Genomic DNA, 20,256 nt, shown 5'->3' with positions numbered 1-20,256 from the left:
AAGTAAACGTGTGACCGCGACTAAGAGAACAAAAGCTTTAGATAATGTGTTATTTTAGGTTACCTTAAGATACAAATCAGACCGAACACCAAAGTTTGTGGAAGTAAGAGTGCTCTCCTTAAGTGTGACTGTCATATCACACACACAGTTTGCCCTGTGATGCCTTCACCCAAGAAAATAGATGCTACATGCTCTAACAGTTCACTCATCAAAAGACATTGAACGTCACACAAGAAAGTATATTTTCATTTGTGTCTATTCTCTATCTCATGCACAAAGATCACTTTTCAAATATTTATGAGACCTTTCGAGGCAAGCCTTTTCTACAAAATGGCTCAAACATCTATAATCATAATTAAGAGCTGTGCTGTTGGTAAATTGAAGAGAATAGAATAGAAATACTCTATTAAACTCAGAAGGAAATTATTTTATAGTATTGCTCGACACCGAAAAGAACACGCAGATATTACTAAATATGATAGAAAGATAAAATATTGAATAAGGCAGGGTTTAAAGATAAGTTCAGACTTTATCAATCCCACATGGGGAAATTCAGTCACAGCAGCTCCACATTGCACAAATATTTGGATACTTGCAAACGAGAATAGACTATGTATATATAAATAGTTTACATTATTCTCCGCTGGACAATGCAGGACAGTTGTATTAAAAACTAATATATAAAAACCTTAACAGTGAATAATATATGCATCGGGGAAAAAAAGGAACTGACATGAAAAATTGGTGCAAAAATGGTACAAATCCCCAGTTAGTTGAAGAGCTTTGCCCATCAAACAATAAATATACAGCATGTAATTAATACATTTTCTAAATATATATATATATAATTTAAGGTCATCCAGTGTGAATGTTGTCGTGTGCCACATAAAGTGAAGTAGTTTCCCCACTAAAAAGGAAAACAATAAAGTCACCCATGTACTTTGCTCCCGGGTGGTGTGCGCATGCGCGGAGCGAATGCCACGTACTGGTTGACGTCGACAGTCCGGACGACGCTTCCTGATGCTGCCGCCTCGAGCTAGGCTCGCTAACACCTTTGATTCTTCACGGTTTGGACAAGCCCGTGAAACACAGCGTGGTGTAGGCGTCTGATTCAGGTAAAAGGTCTTGTTTGCTTTTGAGCCTAAGCCGTGTTACAACTGACTTTTACCAACACCGCTGTTTCTGTGTGGTCACTGTTCCGTGGCTGGTTAGCATGCCAGGGCGCAGTTAGCTCGAGCCGGCTAACATTACTTTCGCTGCGTAGGGAGCTAACTGTGAGCTAGCTCACGTCAAACAGGTGTCGTGGCTGATCACAGGGACGTTTTAATTTAAAAAAGATACGCATATTTACTTTACAATTTCCTCTATAGAGCGAGAAATCCACAGGCTATAAAGTCTAGAGTCTGAAAGGTCGCTCTTATAAGTTACACAGAATGACTTCCAGCAGGATAAACAGGCAGTACCAGAATTCCCCGTCTTTGCATCAGAGAATTAAACATTTCCCAGCTTCATATCGGGATTGTGTTGTTTTTACTTTGTCATGGTGGCTACGGCCTAACTGTTAGCAGTTAATGGGGCCACAAACAGATGACTGCGCCTTTCACCCCAAACCCAATTATCCTGCAGCGGCGAGCGTCTCATTGGCACGTCAATGTGACGGTGACGAAAATCGGTTGTCGGCTCCTATTTAAAACTGCCCAATGCTAAACGTTAGCCACCACACAATCCCTTAGCATCCAGCCAATTATTCATCTGGCCGGGGAAGCCAAAGCCGCTGCGATTCTGGATTTAAACTCACAGCAGTATATTGTCGAGATTACAACATCAGCAGGTAACGTCACAGTTAATCCCACATGCTGATGCACTCAATGAATGAAGGACAGCAACGTGTGTCACAGAGCACTGACTCTTTGCTTTGCTGACTGTAATATTTGTAATAATCCTTTTTTTCCCCTCTTGATGATCTTAGATTGTGTTTTTCATTATTTCAGACAAGTAATCATATTGTCAGTATACATCAGTGGATTTACTGGAGGTCGTATTGACAGCTTTCTCCTATCAAAGCTCTTGACATTGCGGGGCAAAGTCTCAGCAGATCGGAATGACTTTTAACAGCCTCTTCACTGGGTGATCTTTGACTCTTTGACTCTTAGACTCTTAGACTCGGCTGTGAGATGAAACCATGTGATACTGATGGGTCCTGTAGAGGAAAAGGAACACCTTTACTCCATCTCTATGCATTTTCCAAAATTGTGTGGAATTCGTGCCTCTGCAAAATGTCAACATAATCCTCTTGTCCTTGTTAATGTAATGTCATTCGGCACGAGTGACCTGTTAACCCACTTACTTAACCTGACTTAAATCACTCCCTGAGACCTTGCATAAGCTATGGCATGAATATTTTATTGGTTTTGCATACTTTATGTCTCCTGCCATATAACATATCCCGAGGTAGTTAGGAATAATAAAGCAGTGATCATTATTCAATTATAATACCCTCAGTCAAGTGTTTTAGCATGCACCATTATTGACATTGAGAATGCTCAAGGTTTCTAGGTGTGTTCAAATAGTAAAAGGTAGAAAACACATTGTCAAGTTTCTGTGTTTATCATGGCTTCCTTCCTTCCACAAGCTGTTTTACAAAGCTCCCTCTCGTCTGTCTCTGTTAAGTGGTGGGAGCAGAAGAGGTCAGACGGCACCATGAACGGCCAGCTGGACTTGAGCGGGAAGCTGATCATCAAAGCCCAGCTGGGCGACGACATCAGGCGCATCCCCATCCACAACGAGGACATCACCTACGATGAACTGGTGCTGATGATGCAGCGTGTTTTCAGGGGAAAGCTGCAGAGCAATGACGAGGTTACCATTAAATACAAAGACGAAGGTCAGTTTCAACACGGTATAAATAGTGTGTGTAATCATGTTTTCGTTGGAAGTGATAATTAGATTATTTTGACGCATTTGTTCTCTCTTAATTTCTCCAGATGATGACCTCATCACCATCTTCGACAGCTCTGACCTCTCCTTCGCCATCCAGTGCAGTAGAATACTCAAACTGACTTTGTTCGGTAAGACCTTCATGTCTTTTCTGTCTGTTTCCCTCTCGCAGGCATACATAGTCCTGCAGGGGGGGATTCATGTCTGCAGCACATTCAAGACATCCAGCTTATAGATGTTCAAAGTCCTGAATAATCTGAGTGTTGTCAGGAACAGCTGAAAGTCCCAGTTGTTGCAGCAGCTGCTCACTGGAGGGCAGGCCAGGCCAGGCTTCACTAAACAAATGTGGGTGTTTAAATACAAGGTCCATGACTCCCTTCTGAGTAATTAAGGGTGTGAATTGTTTGCCCTTCCAGTTACTGGTTCAGGAACAGGTATGAAAGGAATTAGGTGGATATGCGGTCTTAGAATCTTTGCGTCAGTTATACTGGTTCTTAAATCCTTGAGTCTCTTTGGGATTACCTGATGAGAAAGACTCAAGAGAGCTTTCATCCACAGAAGACCAGCAGGTTTACCTTGAAAATGTCAATATAATGGGTCGCCACAGGAAGTACTGTTTTCTTCATCTGTTTATTCATATTACATTATGTTATCTGTACAATTTTTGAGCTTACTTTGCAGCATTTACTCACTATATTGTCCCATTCTTATTCAAGGTGTGATTAATAAAAGGTATCTTTTAGAAACGAAAGCACAGTACAGAAAATGCAGATCAGCTTCATGTAAAGGAGTAATTATATAGTGCTACTTGGCTTGGAATAGTAATTTTAATAATGTAGTGTTTACTTCCTCAAATTAATCCTTTTATTTGACATGTGAAAATACTGTGACTTCTGCATTTCTTCTCAAGCTAATGACTGGACATTGCTGAAAGTCATATGTTTCAGGATTAAAGAGTCACGCTGAACAGTGAGAAATCATGTTTTCCTTCCAATCAGTCCAGTTGATTGATGCTTTTAACTTTAAATAATTTTCATAATGTAAAAACATGCCTGCACACTATTCAAAAATAACTCATATTCTTGGATTGAGTCCAATAAAGTGTATTTCTCAGATTTAGAGACATTTTGAGCTATGTGTTATTTTTACCGTCTAAAATACTTACACGTGTCCCTGAATTTAGCTTTAGCTGAGAAATGCTTGATGGAAGGTTGGTAGAGAAGGGTTTTACATCCGCTATGCCACATTAATCAAAAGCGGATGTTTTCCCTCATTCTATCCACCTTTAAAGATCTATACAGGCTTTATTTATTCCATTACCTCTCGTGTAACATATAAAGTCACAATCGTGTCTTGTTTGCATTTAAAATATTCTAAATATCTAAAGAAGCATTTTCTTATCCGAATATTAGCAGTGGTTGATGTATATTGTTTAGTAATGTGTGTTCCTTCCATCTTACTTACTACATAATAATGCATAATAGTTGTTGTCTTAAATGTATGAGTACTACGGATGGAAAGTAGTCCATGGCTAAATCTGGCGCATTTACACAAAGTGACTGTAGTGAGTGTCCATTAATGTTTCTGTCCTCTGCAAATAAACGAGTAAAGAAAGAAAGTAAATATGATTCACAAAGATGAGACAGATTTGAATATTTCCTCGACTTTGAGATGCAGAATCAGTAATGGTAACCTCATGACTTTCACAGTGTTCACTTTGTCCTCCTGCCGCCGCTCGTACTATTATACCCTGTGAGCTGGAAAATGTTATTCTTTTTCCTTTTCTCCTCCAAACCAACATTTTAACATCCTGCATGTCACAACCTCACGTGGAAGTTGCAGCGTCTAACATGTGTCAGTGTGCAGAGAGAGACAGACAGACAGACAGACAGACTGCACCTCAGCCCAGCACCTCACGGCCTCCAGCCTCTCTGTTCAGCATTATCCACTACAGACATAGGAACCTGTGTGAGGGAGGAATGCAGAGTGAGCTCACATTCGTTCTCCTGCAGTGGGAATTTCTCTTCTCAGGCGACGTTCAGTTGGAAGTCGTTTGAGATGAACATGTGGCGTAGGGGACGTATACCCCCCCCCCAAGGGATGCGTGCAATCACCCAGTGCCCCCCTGTGCAGCGTTCTCCTACCCAGTGTTGGATGTTCTGCCGGCAGAGTGATGACGATGTTGAGGCTCACACTATCGCTTTCAGTCTGGCTTAATTTGTGAATAGCTTTGTGGAATCCACCCCATGATAGATTATCCCTCTAATCCCAGGTGTTGAAAGTGGAGAGCAAACAGAATTGGAACAGATCATGGAAATACTTGCGTGCAAATACTTCAAGTAAATAGTTTATTAACTTTTGAGGATTAACTTTTTTCTTTATATTTACTTTTGATGACAATGCAATGGGATGTACTTTTTAACGGTTCATGCAAAAGTACAGGGTGTAGTATGTTTATACCCTTGTTAATAAGTCAAGATGATTTATTCAAGTATAGTTTCGGAGCTTTACTCAAGCGTCAGCCTTAGTGACAGGTGATTGAAGCCTTCATTTGGCCCACCTGTCTTCCATTGACAAAACATGTCTGTCGCTGCCTCTGAGAATTTATTTGTTTGTGCTACATTGTGATTTTAACAACACGATACCAGAAAAAGCAGCAGTGGGCCTCGAGTGTTTTCCTAGATAAATGGAGCAATATTCAGTTTGACATTTGTTATACGTGAATCAACCTCAATTTGAAAGATTTCTAGATGCCATAGTTAAATGATTGAATGCTGTTTTTAACTCTGTCCATAGTGTTTCGTCCTGACCCCCTCCAACTGGCGATCAATCAATGTTGTACAAATTCAAATAGTGAAAATTAACCTTCATATCTCATCTATTCGCTACAAAACCCATTTCGTTTTGTATAGAAACCCAAATATAGAGTGGTGTTAGGAAGTTAGCGTTCCACTTTGTTTAAAAAGCCTATGGTCGGTCAACTGTTGACCGTTTGTTTTTCTACCATGTCTAGTTTACCATCGACTGCTTGTGTTTTCAACACACAACACCTTTTCAATCTTAATTCCATATTACAAATTCTTAAAAAAAAACTAAAGAATTTGGAATTTGTGGGTTGTAATGAGATAATTTGTTGTTGTCGTCCTTCAGTTGCTCACTATTCTGTCCGTCGCCATCAAGATGTTTTGCTATAACAAACACGATGGATGTTTCTAATTTGCTCACATGGGTCTCGTCTCTTCATGTCATCCCCCACAGTGAATGGTCAGCCGCGGCCTTTGGAGTCCAGTCAGGTGAAGCACCTGCGCAGGGAGCTCATTGAGCTCAGGAACAAAGTCAACAACCTGTTGGATAGCCTGGAGCCCCCCACAGAGCCCGGACTGGCCGCCATGGCGCCGGACAGCGGTGAGGGAATCCGTTCGTCAACGCCGTTTAAACTCATCATAGGCACATTAGAATTTACATTCCTCTTCGGAGACATTAAGCCACTTTGAAACACATAAAGAAGGTAAATATATTTTTTATTCTTGGAGGATTTCTGTATATTCTTCATATATGCTTATTATTGTCATCGTCAACAATCAGAAGTAGAAATAGACAGAACAATATTTGGCCTACCCTTATAGTGAAGTCATTAAATACTGAATATATTTCAACACTAAAAGAACATAAAAAGTGACGTGTACAAGTGTAAAAAAAACAGCTTCGATTAACAGCTCTTAAAACTTTTACTGTGGCCAAACTGACTATACATTATGTATTGAGACATTTTTGCAAGCCACAGCAACTCTATGCAAAGCAGCAGGAATTTATTTGACATTTCAACTCATCCAAACAAAGTGCAACACCTCTTTATCCCTCATGAATACAGCAAGCCACCGCATTAAGAACAACAGTTGTTACTCATCATATAAATATAAGATGCAGATTTAAAATGAACATCAACATGTTTGTCCTCAAATTGATTTATTCTTTTCTCGAGCTACCAGTAGAGGGAGCTCACATACTACTAGTGGTACGAGTGGAATCATTGATATTGTAATAATAATAATACATTTTATTTGTGTAGTGCTTTTAAAAACACTCAAAAATACTTTACATTATCATAAAATCAGCAGGCATGAAATAGAGAAACATTAAAAAAAAAAACCAGTCATTAAAACACATAAAAGAATTAGATTTGCACTCTGTATTAAAAGCAGTTCTGAACAGGTGAGTTTTGATGGAGTTTGGTCAGGAGAGCTACGGAGATGTTGGTTTAGGATGTTCCAGAGTGTGGGAGCAGATATGGAGAAGACTCTGTCGCTCCAGGTTCAGTGTTTGGTTCTGAGCGAGAGGGAAAGAAGGTATGCATCAGAGGAATGGAGAATTTGGGTGTTTTTACTGAGTTCATTAACTTTTTCAGCAGTGTAAAATTCTTTACATTTGTAAAAGAAAAATTTAATTATTATTTTTATTATTATATATTTTAGCTATTCCTTTTCAGGTCAGTATCATGTGACACCAGACATGCTGATCATGTACTGTATGTTGCTGACCTTTGAGCATTACAGTCACTTTTCCTGAGTCCTCATTTTCTGCCTCATCCAAACCTAAACAAATACATGAACTGTAAACCGGTATATGTGCATAAAAGACTTAAGGATGCTTGTGCTGATTTACTCCAAACTATTTTCATAGGGCATAATAATAGAACACCGAACCTCCAACAACTAATATGGTCAAAAATTGGTGCTGCCTAATGGCTTGCAGATGGTGTAACTATTTTGGTAGAGTGCAGCAGAGCAGTATGCTGCCAGGATAAAGGAGCCTGCAAGGCTGAGCTCAGGGTGGGAAACCCTGAATACCGATATGAATCCTCAGAAGTGGAGCAAAAGTCATGTGCAAAAAAAAAAAAAAAAAAAGACAGTCACTTGTGAAGCTGGGTGACTCAGAACTGGTCTGTGTTTTCAGTACTTGGAACCGAAAATGTCGACTTCAACTATAAATGTCTTTCTTCTCTTTGACAAATTTTGAGATGCCTTTTACTGTTTGCGTTGACAAATTATTTTATATATGGACAAATCTCCCTTCAGACACACAGATTGAGATACAGACAGACAACTCCTACACATTGACAAATAGGTCTTACCAGTATTTGGCTATAAACTCACTAATTGGATAAAACCTTTGAGGTTTTTTTACTCAATCCTTGCATCTTAATTTTCTTAATGTCACCAATGTAAATTTAAAACTATATATATACACACAGAGTTGTTATTTCTCCATCTCATTGCTCCTCTGGGGAGAGGCTGGCTTTGCTTCCCACACAGACTCTGGTACCAGACTGAGACACTTTACAAGATTCTACAACTGCTGGAATCATCTGTGACGCTTTTCTTTAAATGAATTGTCGTCTGTTGTTCTAAACTGAACGTGTGACCTGCCTGCACTGTGGCTTGGTCCAGTTTTGTTGTGGTCAGCCTCACCCACACTTGCACATGTCAAAAGCGATCAAGGCCTCCTCATCATCTAACCAAAACATTTCTATGAGAACCATGTGAAGTTGTTATATTGTGGCTGAAGGCTGCAGTTGTGTTCTGACATGCTTTAATCCTCCGTGAGCTTCAACTTTATTCAGCTTTTTGTTTGTTTTTGTTCTTCGATCAGTGCACGCTCATCTATTGTTTTGTTTTGTTTTTTTCAAAAGATGAGCTTGAGTTTGTAATCCAGTACAACACAGAAACCAATGTGCGCATTTTTTTTTCTTCAGCGAATTAATCAAAACCAGAATGAATTGATGATCATTTTTGAAACATGTAGTTAATCAGAAACACTCAAACTGCCTGCCTTTTTTCTTTGACATGTTTTTATTGACACTGTAATAACGAGCCTTTGTAAACGCCACCCAAGATGTTTTGCATGCGTGCATTTTCCCCTGACGTAAAGTTTTCCTGGTCTCTTCCTAGATTCAGTGGACGGACGCGAGGGCAAAGTCTTGGCAGCAGACCCCAATGTGAAGCACACCACTCCGGTCAGCGCAGCCAGCATGTCGGCCTTCGACCCGCTAAAAAACCAGGACGAGGTCAGCAAGAACGTCATCTCGGCGTTCGGCCTGAGCGAGGACCAGCCCGCAGGTACGGCGTGCTCCGGCGACACGGCCGACCCCTTGACGCCGGGGTTTGTACGAGTGTCCTGAAAAAGCTCTGCGTGTCTCGGTAGCTCCCCCTGCAGGCGCACCAGAGGAGCGCTCGGGAACCCCCGACAGCATCGCCTCCTCCTCCTCTGTAGCGCCTCAGCCCGGAGCGCCCCCCCCACAGGCACAGGCCCCCTACCCCGGAGTACAGCAGGGACCCCCAGCTGGCATGGATGGTGAGAGGAACACACACACATGCACATGCACACACACACATGCACATGCACACACACACACGCACATGCACACACACACACACATGCACACACGTCCTCTGAAGCTGCTGCAAGTGTGTGCGTGATGGTTTAATGGTTTATTAGGTACAGGGAGTTGCATTCTACGGTGTGGGCGGGTAACCAATTACAGTTTTACAGTGGTGCTGCGAAATGACTTTTTCCATGGTTGGCTCTGTTGTCGTCTGGTTTTAAAAGCAAAAAACTGGCGTGCAAGTTTAATAATGTTGCCGTAAGAAAGTTAATACTTGATTGTTTTTTTTCCTACGGGGTTCTAAACTTCACTTCTCTGTTTACGTAACAATGATATCAAATGAAAATGGCAACACTTTGCTGTGTTTTTTTGGTTTTCCACGACACCGGGGGAGACCAAGAGGTGACGTGAAGAGTCATCACTACTATGGAGGGCTCTTGATAAAATGCACTTTTATATCACTATATTTATAAGTTGCTGTTGCTCTGCATCATATTTTCCTCAGTCTTTCCCAGTCCAGTAGTCATTATTTTTTTCAGAATGTCAACATCGGTAATTAAGTAGATAAAAACTATACTTTCTCATTAACCTTCAATCACTAAATTTACGAACCAAGTTTGCTTTTCTAGCCAATGTGCCACTCACCATGTAGCAACCAACAATGTATTAATGGCCAATAATGTTAAAAATGTTTTATAAATTACCATTTAAATGAATTACGCCAATAATAACTTGGCCATGCAAATATTACATCCACCATGCATGCAATTTCCCTGCCGGCTGGGTGAAGCAGATCCAAAGAGCGATGTTTGGCCCCCAGGCCTTATGATGCACAGGCCTCCACTCCGATGCATCTTTTCTGGAACTGCACATGCACATTACAGTCCTAATCAATATTTTTTTCTGTGCACGTAGATAAATGCTAACATCTGGTAATTAAAATGGTAATTAAGATGACAAGTATAGAAGTTTGGAGCCGATATTGGACATTTTCTGGGCATGTTTTCCATCTTCATGTGTGCTGAGCTCCTTTCCTTTTTTGGTGTTCTCAACCCTTACTGAAGCTGCAGTTGGATTTTGTATTTATTTTAAGTGAAGAAAGATCCCTATTTAGAACTAAAATCCATCCTTGAGTGTGGTGTGTGGTATTTGTAAAATTGATATTTCTCAACCTCAACAAGAGGCTTTGTCATAATTTTCCTGGACAGCAACAGCCTGGACTGGAATCAACAAATTCACGTTTCAGCTCATTACCGCTGCAGAATCCGACTCGGCTGGGATGTGGTCTTAGATGCCAATCGTACCCGTTTGCGTCTGAACGTTTTCTGGCTCGTCGCTTGTTATTGTGAAGCGAAGCCTCCCGACAGGTGGAGCCGCAGACGTTGAAGGTTTTTCTCTCCATGTTGTTTTATGTGAGCAGGATTGTTTTCTAACGTGTGGTTTGGACCCACTCAGGAGTGGAACCACCTGAGTAAAGCACATTGCATCATGTGAGGGCTATAAATTCTTGTTTGAGCAATTGCACCTGCAAAACTGAAGATTAATACACATTTTGTGTGCGTCCTCATTTAGCGTTGTGGTTTGGCCTCATCAAGAGTGGCTGCGGCGCTCATTAGAGGAGTAGTTGGTCCATCAGGAGGATTCCACCACAGACTTTTGCTCACGATCACCCAGTTTTAACAATCGGTCCAACATCTGCACATGTACATAAACCGTTGTCTGGTTATGCTTACTGCACAGAATCAAAGGACATGTTGTTGTGTTGTTGCCTGTTAATGGTTTCAAGTCGTTGTTGCTGTATCGGCATTATGCTGCATCCTTCTTGCTCTGGTGGTTTTTCATCACATGTAAATGATAAACACGCAGCAGAGTTATAAAGTGGTCACAGGTGTACCTACCATTGGCTTTTGGAATCTGCTGGGATCTAATAAGGTCAGATCAGTCTATTGTGAGGTGTTCTCATCATTTGATATTTCTTTATAACTGCGAGTGATTAACGAAAGCTGCAATAACCAGGATTATTTTTAATCTTCACAGTTTCAAACAATAGAAATGTGAAAATGATTGGTCATTAACTTTTATATTGGATATCTAGTATTTGAGCATTAAAACCACTAAAATGCTCATGGGAGCATCAAATAACTTCAAATAAATGTTGACATGTCCAACTTTTGAAATCTGTCGTCAGACAGTTTCTGACAATAGAAGTGGTGTCACTGAGTAACACAGTCCTGTGCAATACAGAAGGAAAATCTGCATTTGGTGGCCGTTTGCCTGTTTACTTCAGTTCTACAAGGAGTTTTCCTCAATTCTTGGTGAATTGACCTTTACAGGACTCTGTTTGTTTCCCTCGATGACGCGAGATGTATGTTTTGCGTCAGTATCCTCTTACGGAGTAAACTTGAAACCTGCCTACGAGATGCACTCCAGATTCTGTTTTTTAAAGAACAAGTGACCCGTTTACCCTGCTGTTGCTTAAACTTGTTGCCGGTTACCGTAATCTGTGTAGAACTTGATATTGTTGAACATTTAGTTTATTAAAGTTTCTATTTATTTAGTAGAATTACAGCTCCAACATCGTTCCCCATTAACAAGCCTGAATGTGGAGTTGCGCCACTCCAGTTCAATTTCAGTGAAGATAAGGTGAAGTCACTGAAGTCTAATGTGGACGCAGATGCGTCACATGTATCGTGGTAATAATGGCCCAAACTGGCAGCTTTGGGCCGATACGATCATCTGCAAGTCCGACATTGCAACAAACACTTTGTCGTGTCCTTATCTGGCCCCCAGAGCTTTTAAGTTGAATTCAGCAGCCTTCAGGGAAATCCCAACACACACACACACACACACACACACACACACACACACACACACACACACACACACACACACACACACACACACACACACACACACACACACACACACACACACACACACACACACACACACACACACACACACACACACACACACACACACACACACACACACACACACACACACACACACACACACACACACACACACACACACACGAGAATATATAAAAACCTGTGTATGAGGCTGGACGCTAAAGCGCTTGTGTGGCTTTTTAAAGGTCGCCTGAAGCTTTCTTTGTTGTTGATATAAGAATGTTGCTAATAAGACTCGTTAGCAGATGTGAAAGAGTTGAACCTGTGGTTGGATGCCGATTCGGGCCCTCGGTGATGATTTACATCTGTGAGGAAGAAACTAAACGTGTATAACAGCAGCGAGGACGCTCTCTCGGGGCTCTTCATCAGAACGGCAGACGTGCGTTTGGTGCAAAGTATTTATTTAAAAATAGGAACGAGCTCCCATGAATCCTCCTGCAAGCATGTGGCTCGGTCAGTTTGCCTGAATATTCTCTTTCAGCGAATCTTTTCCCTGAGGGGATTTTTTTTTTTTTTTTAACTGCTGAAAAAAATTTGCTTTTACAAAGACGCCTCAGTGGTGTTTTTACCCTTAATGACCAGAGAAAGCAAACATTTATTCTGCACTGAAGCTGGTGAAAGTGGAAGCACTGATAGTACTTCATGTGCATACATCAATCAGAACAAATAATGATATGGAAATGTCGAGTTTCAACAAGTTATGGACATTAGTATACTTCTTCACTGAAGATTCTCAGTTTGTACTGATACAGAGAAAGAACTGCCAATTAACTAAACCATCTAATATTGTGCTGTTTATTTAAAGAAACATTCTATTAATGTTTGGTTTGGACCTCCTTCATATAATCCCTTTATGAAGATTAGCTTTCCAGCTTCAACATATACACCGAAGTATAAAAGTCGCCTTTTAGAGGATGTTGTTATTTGGTGTTATTTATTGGAGAATGGCCGTCCCGTTACAGAGGTTGAACCACATCGCACTCTCACACCACACATACTTTGTCTCAAGCCAAGCAGTTATTTTTAGTTGGATGTCAGGCCTCAATGTTTTTCAGATTAAAAGATATTATTAATGCTTCCAGCTGTTGGACTCAATAGGTGATAAATCCTCTTCTCTCCACAATCACAGTAGATACTAGTATCTGCTATGTCTTCCCATGCAGTGTGTAATTGTAATGCCTACAATTTGTTATAGATTTCAGTTTCCCCCATTATTAAAGCAATTCGTCTTCCATAGGTTCATTGTGCTTCGTTATCGGGATTGTCAGTTGTAGCACTGTCGTGTTCAAGGGTTTATGTTGGTGATGCAGGAGGTGATGTGCTGCATATTTTCCTCTCTAAATCGGTTTAAGCGAGTGTTGATCTTCGGAAGACTTGCAGTGTGTGCAACAGTTCTTTATCCTGATTGCTGGGCGAATAAAAGCCGTTTAACAAAACACTTAAAACAGTAAGCGTTTGGAAAACTAAACCTGAGCCAGACACCTGAGCGTTCCCCCTGAATATTCTACCAGAGTTTGTACTTGTTTACTGTCCTCCTCTGCTGCTGGCTGACCTCTTGAAACGTGGAGCCAAAGAGCTCCGGCGTCCATGCCTCCTCTGTCTCTTATATAACCTCCGTGATGAATCCCAGCGCAGCCTGATGGGAGGAGACGCCAATTTCACACACATGCTCCTTCACACAGTAAAGCCCGGCATGTTTGCGTTAAAGGTGCTTGTCAGTGCGATAAACACATGGCTGCCATACCACTGTTGAAACGAAGACACCCAAGAGGTGCTCTCGTCCTCACTTATTTAGTCATCAGCTGTCCGGCCGTCCAGCAATTCCAGCAGGGTTTTGTTTGGCCCTGAGCGTCTCCGATCGTGTGGGAAGTATATTTGCTAACATTTTGCCAAGGAAGTGGTTGCAACTGTGTGGAATGTGTTGGAATTCGATACGAACTTTTCTTTGACAACTTGTATTTGGGTGGAGGAGTTTTGGAGTTTAACGAGGTTCACAGTGAACTCATTCTGTGATGGGAGGTCAACGTTTGCTTGCAGCTCCACCCGGTCTCGCCACTCGAACATGGAGGAATCGCACCGGTTCTAACCAGCGACGCCCCCCCCCCCCCCCCTCCCCTCCCCTTCGCCTTCCCTCTTTTCCTGTTGTCACTCCAGTCAAATGTCACACAGGAGATTTGGATTCAATCTTCCTGGGGCTTGTTGGGGGAGACTTCAGGTTTGCCAAGTCTTTGCATGTTTGCTGAGCACTCAGGCGTTCAATGGAAAACCTGATGAGAATTTCTGAATTACAAGGAGAGCCATCAAAACGTGTGACGGCATCACATGTCCAGCTTGGTGTTTTCCCCTGTTGCACCGTCTGGGAGAGCAGCATGACGCTGCAGAGGGCTTTAACAGAGTGGCCATTCAGAGCTCCCAGACCTTTTCTCCTGTCTGCACCTCGGCGGCGAGGACAGGTGGAGTCATGGTGGAGCTGCAGGAAGTCTCGTCTGCACACCGAGCAGCTTTTGGTGTGACGCAGGAACCGACCAGTACGTTTACGTCTGTGCAGCTCCCGGCCAGATCATTCTGTAATGTGTCGCGGAGCCGTTCCTCCGGGAGACGGAGAACAACTCGTCGAGGCAAAGTGCTCGCAGGACTTTCCATGGAGGCGGTGTTCTCCGGTCCACACAGGTGGCGATACAGGCAGCGTTTACACTCAATCAGACACAGTCATGTTTGTACTGGAGAGGCCAATGAACAAGGTTTCGTGGAGAACATTTTTTGGAGGTCGATCAATGAGACCATTGGGTGAAGGCTTGGTCCAGACATCCTCCCGATTCCTGTCTTAAAATGTCTGTTCTCTAAGGGCCAATCCCTATTCTATTTTTGCCCTTCCGCCTACCCCTTAGCCCTCCGCCTCCAAAACGAGGGCAAAGGCAGTTTCAGCCCTTAGATTTGGGACACCCCTCTCCCTCTCCTCAGCCCCGCCCCTCTCGCTCCGTCTCACAGTTTTGACGTCATAATATGGCGCCCTTATATCAGCAGAGCTGAACCACGGATGCTTGTTGATTTTCCAGCAGGAGCGTCGTCATGCCGTCCCAAATTCAACGTGTTGCAGTAGCTTGGCTGCTTTGTTTCCACATCAAGGCGAAGAAATAGACAGAGACATGGATTACTTCAGTTTTTGCGCTGTATTTGGACTTCAGAAATATTTCCTCATTCACCATGTGAAAGCGGAGGAGCCTCCTGGTTTGCTCGGGGGTCCCTGTTTTCAAAACACCCATATTAGAAGACTTTGGAACTATACAGTGTAATAATAAAATGTTAGAAACACGGTCTCTACGAAACAAAGCGCAAACAAGCGCTACTGCCGTTCTTACTGATATAAAACACAACAGGTTTATATAACTTTAGAAGCGTATATATGTGAAATGCGAGTCCTTCGTCGCCATGTCCTCATACTCCTCTGTTTAAAGTGTGCATCTGTAAATGCTTCGTTTCGAGGGGTGAATAGCCCTTCCCCTCACCCCTCCGCCTCTGCACAATAGTGAAATGGGACACCCCTCAGACTCTCGCGAACGCGCAATTCAAAGGGGTAAGATGAAGGGCTAATGGGGAGAATTGAGACGCAGCCTTAATTAAACAGTGTGACCCACAGTGGACAGAGAACTAACAGCAGTTACATTTCTAGAAAATGTTCAGTTGTTTTCTTTATATTGTAACGCAGGTTTGAATGAACCCTCTCAGACATTATCCTTCAGGTGCATTTGAACCAAGTGAAATATAGCGCTCCACATGTAAAATGTAGGAAGAGTTAACGACGGCCTCCATCGCTTATTGTTTGTTTCACAATGTAAAAGAAATGATGGGTGAACCTGCAGAGTATATTGGGATAAATATAGTTTTATTGATTCCATTTCCCATCAAGATGAACTGCTGATGTCTGATAAAGTAGGTCATTTGTTGTCGCTTGGATAATTTAGGGAATCCAGAGAGTGGATCATGATCACGTTTTTAGTGGTCGTGATCTCTGATTAAAGAGTAGAATTATCTACTTCTGCTTCCTGTTCAGGGGTGAGAACACGTAAGGCGACTCTCTACTGCAGTGTGACTGATGTGGTTGGTGGTGTGCTCTTCAGGTCAGGTGTACCAGCAGTACCAGGCTCCGGGGGGGTACCCTCCCCAGCAGCCAGGCGCCCCCCCACAGCAGCAGTATGGCATGCAGTACCCTGGTAAGAACCACACTCGGCAGGATGTGAAAAAAAAAATGGCATATGCAGTGTGTATTAATGGCTTTGTCCCTCCCTCAGCTGGATACAGCCCTCAGCCTGGAGCCCCCCAGCCCGGCCCCCCTCAGCCCCCGCAGCAGCAGCAGTTTCAGAGCTACGCCCCCTCCTCCCAGGCTGCGGCGTCCGGCCAGGCCCCGGCTGCAGGCTTCCAGGGCGGGCAGCAGCAGCAGCAGCAGCAGCCGCCACATCCGCCTCAGGGCGCCCAGCAGTACCCCCCCGGGGCCTTCCCTCCCCAAAACTACACCTCCCAGACCACTCAGCCCGCCAACTACAGCCTGCCGCCCACATCCCAGCCCGCGCCAGGTTACCAGCCCCGCCCAGGATACACCCCGCCCCCCGGCAGCACCGTCACCCCTCCGCCCGGAGCGGCTAACCCGTATGCCCGCAACCGGCCCCCGTACGGCCAGGGCTACACTCAGCCAGGCCCCGGGTACCGGTAAAAAGAGGATAGCGGCGATAAAAGATACAACTCCCCGTCCCCCTCCCCCAACCTGTAAGCGGCTCCAACTGTTTGAAATGGGTGCAACAAGCAGATCCACCGCCCTGCACCCCCCCACCCCCCCCAAATATCAAGTCAAAATATAAAACAAGCAACCCTGCCCCCGCAGTCTGATGGTTAGTGTTTGTACTTCGTCTCTCCAACACATTATACTGTTCTGGCCTTGCTGTTTTGCCCCTTTGTGTTAATTTGCCCCCCCCCCCCCCCCCCCCTGTCTCCCTCAGTCGCCCCTCTATCCAGTCTGTTTGCACACCAGGGAGACGGAAACAGGCCATTGCACAAACTGTTTGTCGTCCCGCTCGTCTTCTGCAGTGAGCTCAGCGTCGTTCTCTCAGCCGCCTCACTCATCAGACACCATCTCAATGAAAAATTACCCCTCAGTCCTTTTTTTTTTTTTTTTTGTCTTTGGTTGTTTATTTGATGAAGCTCGCCACCGTGTTGGTATTAACGTGTCGATGAAACTGCCCCATGTTGGGAACACTAGCTAAGTGATGGCTGACGGGAGACATGAAGGCTTCTCCTCACCTCCAGTTCAGCTTGCTTTTCCTTTCTCTTTCTCTTATCACTGGTTTTTACTAATATGTCGCATCAGATTCCACCTCCATGTGAGATTAGTTGTTTATGTATAAACTGTAACTTTTTTTTTCTTTAACCTAATAAATGATTGACACCCAGTTGGAGTCTGTCTTTATCTCTGATTTGATGTGGTGTTGCTCGTGTCTCGCCGTTTGCCTCCACAGTCTCTTTCGGTGGTTTGTGAGTTCACGTCTCCAAGTTTGGCTCTCTCTCTCTCTCTCTCTCTCTCCCCCCAGATCTGGAAAAGTGTGGTAATGCTGGTATTTCTATTTTGTTTTCCTGCCTGTGGCTTGTGGTCGGCTGGAACATGTGGCATGGGAGTGTGCGGTTCGTCTTTTCGTGTCAAAAAGTGTCTCACTGAGTGAGAAGAATCGAGCGCACCGACTTGTCTAAGACCATTTAAAGGTATGCGTGTCAAATAAAAATTGCTCCGTGTGGATGTTTGTCCACAATGGTGTCGCGTTGATCAGCGTTTGTATTGCCTTTTAATATCTGAGGTGAATTGACGCACAATATTCGGTCATAATGTTATGGAATTCATTCTTAAATTAAAATTAATTAAAAGTTGGCCATCCAGCTTACCTTTTATGACTGTAATGAAACCCGCAAACCCAGAAAACACATTAAAGTTGTACAAGCAACAATTTGCAGTTTTACACAAGATGATCTAACCAACTACTTTGAATCGAGGCTCGGTAACGTTCCTGAAGCCGCTGCCAGATTACAGGCAAACAGCAGTTGTATTCAAATAACTTTGTAAATAGTTAAGGATTCTGTGCAAAACAGACTCGCACACTTCCTTCCAGAATACTCTGTACATGTTTGAAAGTTATAGTTTTCAAACTATAGCGTTTCAAAAATGTTGCATTTAAACTTTATTCCCCCGAATCCAGCTTTTCCTTGATTTCCCTCCATTTGAATATTAAATCATAGGAGCTACATTCAGAATCTGCTGTGTCTGTGTGAGCTGGACTGGATCTGCCCACACATGTCCATCTTGGGAAGAGGAGGAAGTACTTCCTCTCGTGGTGCCATGTGCCAGAGCAGAGTTGCCCAATTGTGGGAGGAGTCAAAGGGATGACACTACATAGGGTTTCTGATTGGCCGGTTGGAGCAACACACTTTTTAAAACTGAAACCAGCCAGAGAAAGAGAGGAGACACTTTCTTCACTTCTCCGGTGTCATTCCCAGAAATGGGGATTATTATTACTTTTGGAAAACCTTTAGACAGTGAATTTTACATAAATGACCCCTTAACTAGAAAATCCTCTTTGATTGTGACGACAACATCAATCATCAGCTTATATACATGAAAATATGTAACATGCTGGGAGAGCAACATTGGTATTGCTGTTTCAAGAAAAGTTTTTGTTTAAAGAGTCTGCCTCAAAGAACGAAAAATTCATCTTTATTACAAAATGTTCCATCTCAGAGTCCAGAAGAGTCTCTGTCTGACATAAACCGTCCATGTTGATCTGAAGGAGTTTATAATTTAGATTAAAGATGTGATATCTAAACTGTTTCAGACATGTTCAGAGTGTTGAGTTCTGTTTCAAAAGTCAAACGAGTGGACGTTTAAAGAACTCTGCTCAGTTGTGAAACAGTATTTCAAGCATCATTCAAGAAAAAAACGTACTGTATTCTTGCGCACAAACTCAATGTCAACGATTGATATTTTTCATATATATTTTTATTCCTTTTTAAAATACAGGACACGACTGCACTGGCATTAAAAATACAAAAAAATCTTTTGTTTCCAAGTGGCCCCGTACAAAAGCTGGGCTCAAGCTTCGGCTTCCTCACAATATAAACGTTTAGCAAAAAGCTATTTAATCTATTTCTTCGTTTTTTCACCTGAAATGCATCAAATTATATCATCCCTGGTAAATCTGCTGTATTTCACACCATATACATATATGAACAAAAGTTGAATACTGTGCAAACTGCAACTGCTTTGAGTCCCTTAGGGCCAGCAGAAGGTCAATTCTGCATGTCAGTGTGTATTTTACACTTCACATGTACAATGAAAGCATCTTTGGCACCTTTCTTTGTGTACACATGACCAATTCGTGTGCTCATTGACATGCGTGACAAGTATTTGGAACATTCTTCTTTTTTTTCTTTTTTTTTCTGAAAGCCTGAGCACACAGAAAACTTCAATAACAATCCTTTTTGATAAATATTATCATACAAGTTATTACACTTTGGGAGCCAGCTTCCCAACATTTTCTCTGCCATTACTGTATATTCAAAGATTCGGTTCCACTCAAACTCCTGCATTCTTCCATCCGTTGTGACGTGTTTGATAAATAGAGACGTGACGTTGTTGGGGAGTGTTTTGTGGCACCTAATAGTCCAGTAAAAGGTTCCCGCCCGGGAGAGGAGGGGTGAGTTCAAACAGACAGAGCCATCTACAGTGTCCACGTTAGCATAAAAGAAAGGCCCACTTCCCTTCAGACCGAGTCGGGTGTCGTTGATGCCCTTCGTTTTCCTCGCTATGAAGGAAGTTGCCGTCCCGAGGGGGGGGGGGTCTTACCACTTCCCAGGGATCGGCGTGCCACACTCGTACCAGGCCACGTAAGTCACGTGGGACTTCCCGCCGATCTCTCCGAACTTCACCGGTTCCTGCCTCATCGCTCTGAAATAACCTGAAAAACAACAACAACAAAAATGAAAAAA

The 20,256-nt window shown here is 42.9% G+C and overlaps 2 protein-coding genes across 3 annotated transcripts in view; one reads left to right on the top strand and one right to left on the bottom strand.

The window, feature by feature from the left end:
• The first annotated feature begins 989 nt into the window (after nucleotides 1-989).
• tfg (trafficking from ER to golgi regulator) lies at nucleotides 990-19,731 on the top strand. Of its 2 annotated transcripts, XR_013936648.1 has the most exons (9): nucleotides 990-1,115; nucleotides 2,671-2,884; nucleotides 2,985-3,068; nucleotides 6,196-6,342; nucleotides 8,886-9,053; nucleotides 9,139-9,288; nucleotides 16,353-16,445; nucleotides 16,524-17,117; nucleotides 17,226-19,731. XR_013936648.1 is itself a non-coding variant. In XM_080497795.1 (8 exons), the coding sequence occupies exons 2-8, from the start codon at nucleotides 2,701-2,703 to the stop codon at nucleotides 16,940-16,942; spliced, it is 1,245 nt and encodes a 414-aa protein (XP_080353921.1). In that variant the 5' UTR covers nucleotides 990-1,115; nucleotides 2,671-2,700; the 3' UTR covers nucleotides 16,943-19,731. The 2 variants fall into 2 exon arrangements, 1 of the variants encoding a protein (XP_080353921.1); XM_080497795.1 differs by having other exon boundaries at nucleotides 16,524-19,731.
• abi3bpa (ABI family, member 3 (NESH) binding protein a) overlaps nucleotides 19,246-20,256 on the bottom strand; it is a 30,892-nt gene continuing 29,881 nt past the window's right edge. Inside the window, exon 23 of the mRNA XM_080497796.1 lies at nucleotides 19,246-20,225. Coding sequence (XP_080353922.1) covers nucleotides 20,110-20,225 — 116 coding nt within the window. The 3' untranslated portion in view covers nucleotides 19,246-20,109. The remainder of the gene's footprint in view (nucleotides 20,226-20,256) is intronic.

This window comes from Blennius ocellaris (genome assembly GCF_963422515.1).
Source record: "Blennius ocellaris genome assembly, chromosome: 6".
Taxonomy (NCBI): domain Eukaryota; kingdom Metazoa; phylum Chordata; class Actinopteri; order Blenniiformes; family Blenniidae; genus Blennius; species Blennius ocellaris.
The sequence above is the reverse complement of the archived record's forward strand: the minus strand, read 5'-3'. Positions and strand labels throughout refer to the sequence as shown.

Coding starts and splice junctions, on each gene's coding strand:
- tfg (XM_080497795.1), top strand. CDS start 2,701: ATGAACGGCCAGCTGGACTTGAGCGGGAAGCTGATCATCAAAGCCCAG. Junction 2,885..2,984: donor CATTAAATACAAAGACGAAG/GTCAGTTTCAAC, acceptor TAATTTCTCCAG/ATGATGACCTCATCACCATC. Junction 6,343..8,885: donor CGCCATGGCGCCGGACAGCG/GTGAGGGAATCC, acceptor GTCTCTTCCTAG/ATTCAGTGGACGGACGCGAG.